General features: G+C 29.3%; 1 protein-coding gene across 1 annotated transcript in view; it reads left to right on the forward strand.

Moving 5' to 3' along the window:
- The window catches only part of LOC106681539 (28 kDa heat- and acid-stable phosphoprotein), a 10,198-nt gene extending 2,412 nt beyond the window's left edge, over positions 1 to 7,786 (forward strand). The window contains exons 3-5 of the mRNA XM_014421888.2: positions 4,768 to 4,860; positions 4,990 to 5,123; positions 6,675 to 7,786. Of these exons, the coding sequence (XP_014277374.1) occupies positions 4,768 to 4,860; positions 4,990 to 5,123; positions 6,675 to 6,894 (447 nt within the window). The 3' untranslated portion in view covers positions 6,895 to 7,786. The remainder of the gene's footprint in view (positions 1 to 4,767; positions 4,861 to 4,989; positions 5,124 to 6,674) is intronic.
- Positions 7,787 to 10,267: the final 2,481 nt, after the last annotated feature.

Here is a 10,267-nt window from a genome sequence, read left to right on the forward strand (position 1 = left end):
CGATAAGCTCAAGTATAACGAGTTCTAAAAATATCATTTCCAACCTGTTGATTATTAATTGTAAAATTCAAGATTTATTTTAAGTAAATTAAAGGGAAATTAATAGTTTTTACTTATTCTCATATCTAAAATATAGATTTGAAGATGACAAGGTTAAATGAAAAGATTAAATATTAAATAGATATGAGAGTTTTTATTTAAAATTATATATAATATTATGGACTCTTATTCTCAGGGAGGGTTTTCTAGTCAATTAGAACACTTAACTTTAATAAATATACTAAATTACATGTTGAGCTAAACTAACAAATTTATACTCTTATATGATGACTGATCGTTTTCTTTGTCTTCTATCGCACAAACAAACACTGGCTGTAAACAAAGCATTGGTCCTCTAAACGTTTTCAACACACTTATCATCCACCGACGATCCAAACAAAGAGTACCTTATTCTTCTTGGATGGCTCTTTGATTTCTTCTTTTTCTAGATGTCTACCACTGACGTAGTCAAAAGATGTTCTGCCTCACCTCTTCCAAGAGATGTCCAATTCCTCCACTGTCCTGACAACCACTGACCTAAACAAAGCTTTTTCATTCGATCGATGTTTATATCAAACATCTAGGGTTTGATGTAAACATCGATTTTAGCAAAACAGTTTTGAGTTTTTGCTTATGATTTTCTTTATGAATATTTTTATTCAGTACTTATTCTTGACTTCTATTTTTTCTTAAATTTACTGCAAATACAATTGTGATACAAAAATAACAAAACTGTATAAAATTTTAATCTATGTTCTCAACATAACAGGAATTCAACAGACTTCGGAAGGACGTGCACTGCCATCTTCTTTATTTTTAATAACGTATTTTTACTTCATATTTGACTGATGAAAATTGGTTAGCTTGCTTTTTTGTTCAATAACATAAATGAGCAATATTGAACATTGTTACATAAAAATAAAAATGTAACTAAAATCATCTATACATAAAAAACAACTTTTTTTTTTTATCAAAAAAGAGGATATTCCATCCTTCATCTTCTGCTGTATAGTTTTATTAGTGTTTATTCCTTTCTGGGCCAACTTTCTTATTTTAATTTTTGTGTTACATCAGAAACTGTTCTTTAAAATACTTAGTGATTTATATTTCCCCTTGGCAAATTTTTAATTTTTTTTTTTAGTGCTTGCCTTTAGGTTCTTCAGGAAAATATGAGAATAGGGGTAAGTGCAGATTTCTGTTGAGAGAAATAATGTAGTGATAGGGAATTTGAAAATTAGTTTAGTGTATTCTTTAAAATTGCTAAGATCTTTTTTTTTTATTATTATTATTTATTCATTCAATGATGGTCCATATCCCACTTTCATGACTGTCTATAAAGATTTTAGAAAGTGTTTTAATTTTTTTTAATGATTTCATCAGTACTTCTCTAAAGATAAACTATTTTACCCTTGCTCCACAACTGTTACTATTTTTCATAATTGAAAGTATTTCATACCCTTTTGCCCCATAAGACCAGTAGAATTGCATATTAGTTAATGATAAATTGAATTATCGATTTCATAAAAATGAATCTAATCGAAACATGGACTTGAAGGTAATATTTCAAACTATAGTTTAAACTATAGTTAGCCAATAAAAGAGGAATAATCTATCTGAGGAGGAGTGGATGGTAGGAGGGTGCAGTGAGTAGAAATTAACATAGATGAGTGTAACTCATTTATTTGTGCCGAGGTTTTACCTGAATTTTGAGACCTTTATGTACTAAAAACAGAACAAGATTACAACCGTACATAACAACAAAAATTATTAGAATAATAATTGTAAGAATTTACCCAAAAGATAAGCATGTTAGTTATGAAAAAAATAAATGAAATATTTTAAAAAAATATATATTTATATTGTTTGTTTCCTTCTGCACATTTTTCATCCTTTACTTAAAGCACTGTTTGATTTTTCATGTATATTATTATGATTACTCGTTATTTTTTTTATAACTAAAATTTTAATACTTTTGGATGATTTCTTACTAGAAAATACAGGATTGGAAGAGATTGTTAGAAATTAAATCTGATCGCAAGTTGAAAGAAACCATTGAACTCAGAGAAAAGTAAATGAGCTCCCAATATTAGTAAAAATGTTTACTTTCATTGAACATTCATTAATAGGATCGTGGTGAGGGTATTATTGAAATATTTAAAAAGAACGCATAAAATATATCGAATTGTTGAAAATTGTTTTAGTAACATTAGTACATTTCTTCAATTTAAACATCTTCAGGGAGAAAAAGGTGAGATCTCATAAATGCATATTAGAGATTGCACACATCTCACACCATAATTCTGAAAAAGGCTTAAAAAATAGAGCTAGTTTATAATCTCATGACTTATGAAGAGTTCACAGAAGAATGGGAGGAGTGATATTTTTTTTTCCGGGATGGAGTTATGCACAACCAAATGGTGAAATTGTTAATTAGAATAAGATAATAAAACAACTACAAATGTGGATTGTTGTATTGATAGAAGCATTTGGAATTTTTGGGCTATATAATAATTTTTTTCTAAACTGTGATATAAAACTTCCAATTATATGTTTTTGTTTTGTTGTTGTTGTTGATTGTTGCTTAAAGGCGTAAAACCCTCTGGTCATCAACGCCTATGAGATGATACGTTTTTGCTTTGTTTTTTTTAGGTTTTATAACTGAATGTTATTTATTTTAAAAATCATCAGAAATAACTTACGTTATCAACTGTGTGAATTTTATTTTGTCCACTGTGGAGATCAATGAATATTAATTATCCGGACAAAATAGACAATATCAAAAAATAGTGTTAACTATTTTTTTCTAAAAAAAAAACATAAGTGTTTTTAGTGTTGAATTACTGAGGTTTTAATTGCCCGATCATATAATTCCAATTTTGTTAACAGAGATTTATTGAAAATACTAATAACATTTTGGTATTAACTAGCGTAAACAGTAGATATAGCAATGTTACTGATTAAATTTCATCGCAAACACCCCTTAATGATTCATACCTCAGTTTGTGGATGGCCATTATACAATACAAAATTCATGATCTTTAGTTTAACATGTTAAAGGGTGTTAAATGGAAAAAGTTATGTTAAATAGAGAAATATTTCCTTCTTTTACCACGTTAAAACGATATAACATGATTGAGAGTCTGTTACTAGGTTTGTTAAATAGGGAATGATGTCACGCAAAAGACCAGCTGAGCTCTGCACCATTTTATTTGTTATCATGTTAGGTTACTTGCTCTTAGTTTATGATTTGATTGTCTTAGTATTGTTTTGGGATGTTTTTTGAACAAGACAATCTTTCATATAACTAACACCTTTCACTCACTCTAGGCATGTTGTAATAAATTACTTTAAACAAATCTTAGAGGTTTTTACCCTGTTAAGTTTTACACCCTTTAGTCCTAATAAACTAAGTTATAAGTACTCAATAACAAGAAGTTTTCGCCGGAAAAGTTACTAAACAAGTTGCTCAGAAAATCCGCCAGGAGCACTCATCATGCATTTAACCTTTAACATGACTTTAAATAGGGCTGCTCACAATGCTATACTTATAAGATTTAGCATGGTAAAACTTTTTACATTTAACACATCATGGATACTCCTACAGTTTGTGGTAAGAATATGAGAAGTTGATTAACTGTATTTACAACCAGCTTACCTTGAAAAATACATGATACGTACATATTATTAGGTCCAGACCAATGTCCTACAATAGGGGTTTCATGATGTGTTAATTGCAAAATGTTTTACCATGTGCATACAAATGCATAAGAGGTCCTAGCAGATTTTCTGAGTAACTTGCTTTATAACCTTTTCTTCCAAAACTTCATTTCATTGTTTACTTTTACTTCTAAGTTTTGTTTAAAATAATTTATTACAACATGCCTAAATTGAATGAAAAGTGAAAGTTTGGCTATTGAGTGTTTTGTTGATCTTCTAACTTGTGAGGAACAATATTAATACACAATTGAAACACAAACTACAAGCTAGTAACCTAACATGACTCTTTAAGTTATTAAGTATAGAAGATGGTTTACATATATTTAAGTATTCTAGATAATTCTTCAGTGATTTTGAAATGTTTTAAAAAATTTGATGTACCATTCTTTACCTCTTAAATGTCTGGTTGCTTTATAAACTAATGTATTTAATATTATTGATGGTTTTTCCATGTTATATGTTTCTGTCAAAAACTAGTTTTCGAAATTTTGTACGGTTGTTATTAGTTTCTTTGTAATACCAAGGGACCCATTCGGGCCAAGGGAATCTAATGGATAAATGTGTAGGAAGATTTCGTTTAACTCCAATAGATGGCACTGATAGCTAAAATTTGAAAAAAAATTATTGATTATTAATGTTTTTTCTTTATAATCCTTCATTTATTTACACATATATTTTTTCTGTTCCTTATTTTTCCCAATAATTATTTTGAATATTAGAGGTTAATCCATATTTGAGGACGTTCCTACATAAGTATATGAGGTAATTCTCTAATATCAAGCTGTTGTTTCTTTTAAATATTAATTTTAATTAGTTACAACATTTATTTACAAATCTACAATCATCCAATATAAAGCTTTCTTTTTGGTACGAGTCCAATTGCCACAAAATTCTGAAAATTTGTTGTATTATAATCACCTTTGTACATTTTAAAGTAATTTAAATATTTTATCACTAATGTTACATATCTATTAGAGTTTTTGTATTATTGATTATTTTATCATTTTACAGCTCGAAAGAGGTGACATATCCAGCGAATCAGAACCAGAAGAAAAAAATGAAGGTAGTGGTTCAGATTCTGAAGAAAGTGATAGTGATGATGGAGTAAGTATCTAAATTTATTATTTAAATTGAAATAAATTTGCAAGTTTTTGTTATTTAAGTTAATCTTTTTTTTTTATTGTATCTTATGCTGTTATATTCTTGTCTTATTTTATGTTCTTTTCCTGACAGCCACAAAAGGTTAAAGGAGTTGAAAATCTTATCGAAGTCGAAAACCCAAATAGGATCCAGAAGAAAACTAAGAAAGCTCCGACCACTGTTAATCCAGAGGCACCAGCAAAGCCTGAATTATCTCGCAGGGAACGGTATGTCATAATACTATTATTTTTGTATATTTCTCATTAAAATATGTTTGGTCCCCAACTTAGTCTCTAAGAGATAAGATATTCCTCATTTTTTTATTTATTATTATTATTTTTTTTAATTCTGCTTTTTATTTTTCTTGACATAAGTTTTATCTCGAGTGATATTTAAGGTAAGTATATTTGAAATGACAGTATATAGTAGAACCTCTAAAATAAACAAATTTTCTAAAATCTTAAATAATCTATATAAAGATGTGAAAGATAAATTTTTTTTACAAAATTGATTAACAAGATTGTGATTGTGTCCAGTAATATTTAGTAATCATGCTAAAAGAAAAAAAAAACTTTATGTAGTTGATAATGAAGTTGATCTCACCTTGTTATCAGATGGTCATGAATTAGTGTTACAGACCCTCAAGTTGAAGGGGAGAAATACTTGAGAATAGTTGCCAAGGAACTTGAAAGTTTGATAATCGTGTACAAGAGAGTCATCCTGCAGTAGATCCCTGGACACAGGCCTGGTTGGAAACGAGAGGATATACAAGTTGGTCGAGGAAGTGATCTTGGGTCTGCAGTTCGATTCTGTCCTGAGCCTCAATGAAGTAAAGATGTTTAATTAAGCCACAGTGGATTTGAAACCACCTACGTTACAACCTCATACATGTCATCTACTAATTCACTCGATGAGAACAGGTCTTCATTTTTTGCTTACGAACGGGGCATAACCGTCTCAGAGTCCACCTGAAAGCTCCATATTGGCTCTAGTCCTCTCTGCAAGTGTAGAGAAGGTGAGCATAATGCCAAGCGCATACTTCAAACATTCAAACTGTTTTTCCAGCAAAGGAGACTGGTGTGTTCCTCTCCAACTGAGGTACAGAGGAAGCTCTATGGAAGCCTGGAGAACCTATGAATTCCATAATTTAATCCCTAACCTGGCCATCTAAGGGAAGAACACCAATATGCTGATGATCCCTATATTTACTCCTCCTTCTATCTTGCCAAGATGTATGAGGCCAAGATAAAGATAAAGATGAGACTGAAAAGACTCATGAATTGTTTTCATGAGGGGGTTTTTCTCTTTCAAGTCAAAAAAACAACCTACACCCATGATCTCACTCTTTATTTATCCATCCATTTATTAAAAACTAGATCTCAACGGATTGATTTATAATATGCCCCCTCATAGAACATAAGCTCCTTCTAAATTATTTCCCCATCTCTATTCGCCTCATCTGTTCTTTCCTTCAAACCACACCTATTCCTTCAAACCACACCTATTCCTTCATCTACTACACAACCAAATCATTGTCCCAATGTAAATTTTCAACACATAATAAAAAAAAAAAATATTGCTTTATTTTAAATAAAAGAAAAGTCACTTGATTAACCAAGTACAACTGGTCATTAAAAACTTTTCTAAAAGTGAATTCTATCATGCCTATCAATCTGCCCAGTTGACCTTTGCTATGTTATTGTCAGATTATAACTTACATTTGTAACTTCAATTTTTTTTTTTTTTTTTCAAAATACAAAATTGGTGTTATGTTACAGAGAGGAAATAGAGAAAGCCAGAGCATCCGCCCAGTATCAAAAGCTGCACGCAGAAGGCAGGACAGCACAGGCACAAGCAGATCTCGCTCGCCTTGCCATTGTGAAACAGCAGCGAGAAGAAGCCGCGAAGAGAAGGGAAGCAGAGCGATTGGAAAAGGAGGCTGCGAAGGCGAGCAAGACGCAGCAAACACAACGTGCTCTTGGCAAGAAGACTACATGAAGAGTTTTTTTTTTTTTTTTGTTCTCAATGGTCTCGTCACCAATCATATACATAAAATGTACAATAATTCTCTCCTTGCCTATCGTTTTATGTCTTATATAAAAATATATTATTTCTTTTTCATTTTTTATTTGTCTGAAGTTTTTTATTTCTTGAAACTTTGTGATATTTGTCATACTCTATGTCTATTTTTGGGGATTTTTGGTCTGTCGTTAGTTGTGACAAATTAGTTCATCAAGTTTCGTGGGCAAAGGATGTTAAAACTAAATTAAAAATAACTGACCTGTAGGATTTTTTTGTTTTATTGGTCTTTATTTTATTGTTATTATTTCAGAAGTAATATAAGGACCAAATAGGTTTGAGATGGCTTTGTAAAATTTTCATTGTGTAAATCTTCTTTATTATATTTTACATTACGTTTTGTATGTTTGTATAAAATATGTTTGAAAATAAATTAAAATTAAATATAATTTAGTGCGTATTTAGTTCTTGGGGAGTAACCGCCACGAGCTTATTACTTAGCATTAAAAATTAGATCCTGTTTAATAGTGTTCTGTTTTTATTATTATTTTTTCAATTATTTAAGTTTTTATTTCACAAATAAATTTAAAAGTTTAGTTTAAGAACCTTATTATTATAGTATAAAAGGAGTTCAATTTTCATTTATATAACATCTTTCTCATTACATCTCACCTTTAATACTCAATAAAAGAAAATTTGTTTAAAATTATTCATCGACTTGTGGTATTCAGAATGCTGCTAACATCGTTGAAGAATTGCTGCTAAATTAATAGATATAAACTGTTTTTGAGTTGTTACTGTCTCGTGAACAACGATCTTCTGCACTGCTCAACAATTATATTTATAATCAATAAAGCGATATTTATAATGATTTGTAAAAATGAATTTACGCCCCTACCATCTCCTAAAAAAAACTTAAAAACAAAAAATTAAATTTTCATAGTAATGGATTTTACATAAAAGCTATTTTAACAAAGTACTGGGATATGAGTAAAATAAGCAATATGTTGTCCATTAAGATTAATCTGAATTAGCATTCATTTCATGCCCGTATCAGTTGAAAATTTTATTCAATTAAAATTTAAGAAAGTTTTACTAATTTAAAATTAACCACTTTAATTAATAATCTTATATCAGATGTTTTGTTTTCATGAGTTAGCCCTTCAATTAATATAAGGAAAAATATAGTTTATGTGGATTCTTTTTTTTTATGACCCTATTCCTGGTCATTTCTTATATATGAGGGAGTTATCGAAAGGTAACCAACTTATTCTAACCAAGGCGGGGAGTCAAGTTTTTGTGTCATGGGACCGCCACAGAAATAAAAGTTGACCCCATATTCGAACCGGGACACTGATGCTGTGGCTTAACTACTTCAGTTACAAATGGCTCATTTATTTGGAGTCTAGTCTGGCGAGCATGGTAGGCAATTTTCATGACTTTCGGGCACTTCCCTTTAATAGTTTTTTTTAAATCTAATTGACGTTTCGGACATTCTGAATTTTATCTTATGACCACTCAGCATCTTGTGGGTCACCTGCAGATCCTGTTATTGCACCTGCCAAAATAACTTGTTTAAAAGGCATTTAACTTCTGCTATTTTGGCAATGCCTATGGGATGATTCGTTAATTCATCAACACATTTCACAAAGTCAATAAAATATATTTTTTCTGTTTTCTTTGATTGAAATCAAATTTTAAAAGAATGTAATAACGTTACATATGTCTCCTATTAAAAAATTGCTGTGAAATAAAAATAAAAAGATGGAAAAGTGAATATTAATGTTCTTAAGTCTATTGGTGTTCCAATAGAAGCTCCAAGCTTCCTGAATAGTTTGCTGTTGTGCAAGGATCAGTTAGATGTGAATTTTTTCATTTTATCATATCTGAAAATAGAACTATAATAACCTGAAATTAAGTATTCAAAGTTATTTATTTTTTAATTGCTAATTTTGTTCTACTCTGTACTATCATGAGATCTCTAATATATTCACTCTAGTTTATTTGTATATAACTACTAACTTTACCACCTTGTATTATAACTATTTTTTAATATGAAAAGTAAAAGGTGAAAATTCATTTTGAGGATAGCATTAATGTTTGATATAGAAATATAAGCTAATTTTTACAGATGATACATTAATAATTACTTGAGTGGTCAGAGTTATTTTTAGACCTACGTTATCTAAACTATCCTGTTGCCTTCCATTCAGTTCAAGGATTCAGGTCGCAATCCTTCAGCCTTTGTGAAGAATAGCAGTTTGTATTCAATCGAATTCATGAACATAAAATTTGTTATTAAACAATTATATTTAAACTGTCCAAAGTAAAATCAGCTCGCTCTGTTGTACCTTGAATTATTGTATCGTGTATGAATAAAGTAATTATAGCATTTAATTGTAAATGTAGATGTGATAAAATGGATGTGATGTTGCAATTGTATATAAATTGTTATCAATTGTATAATCTTGTGTACATTTTATTTTATAATCTATGTTTTCTGATTGGTACCTTGAAGTTTTTTTAATGAACATTCATTTATGAATTCATTGTTTAACAGTTTCTATTCATTTGAATTGTCTGCTATTCACTATTCTCAATTGATTTCCTACTAAAGTTGTAAGAAAGTATTTACGATATGCCTAATGATTTCATTATTAATATATATCTGTTTAATATTAATGCATTAATTCGTTAGTTTATTCCAAATTTATCTATGGAAAAGACTAATATAGAAGTAATGGTTGTAATTACGAGAATAATTGGAACAGTTCTGAGAAAAAATTCTGGTGTAACACTTTGTCTATTTTAAGATTGGAAGCTTATCAATGAAATGCTTTTGGAAATTTCTCAATTTTATACTGGCTAATTGTATGTATTTTTATAAATTCATGACAAGTTTGAAATCAATTTATTTTATCTTTAAACTGACTCCTTTAATTTTTATTCATTTTTTTTTATTCCTAGGATATTCAAATTAATGAAAATAATTTAATTGAAGCTGTACTATGGATGTATGTTAGTATGTGAGCAATACTCTTATCCTTATTAGGACACGATAAAATATGTTAAGTTTAAAAGTTTAACATTGAATGTTGATATATTGAAATCTGTATGTTCTGTTCTATTTTACTAGGTTGATGTGATATAGGAAACAGTATTGCCTTCAGGATAATTTCAGGTTCACTACTTATGAAATAACTTAACTTAAATGTTTAAGTTTTCTAAGATATTTTTATTTATTTTTAAGAATGTTACAATTAGTATTCCTTGATTAATTTGATTTATAAGACTGTATGTATGAAAATCAAATGTAAATAAAGGTTGCCTGGAAAATCATTTGTGTTATTTT

This window comes from Halyomorpha halys, unplaced genomic scaffold, assembly GCF_000696795.3.
Source record: "Halyomorpha halys isolate HHAL.00 unplaced genomic scaffold, Hhal_1.1 Scaffold346.1, whole genome shotgun sequence".
Lineage (NCBI taxonomy): Eukaryota > Metazoa > Arthropoda > Insecta > Hemiptera > Pentatomidae > Halyomorpha > Halyomorpha halys.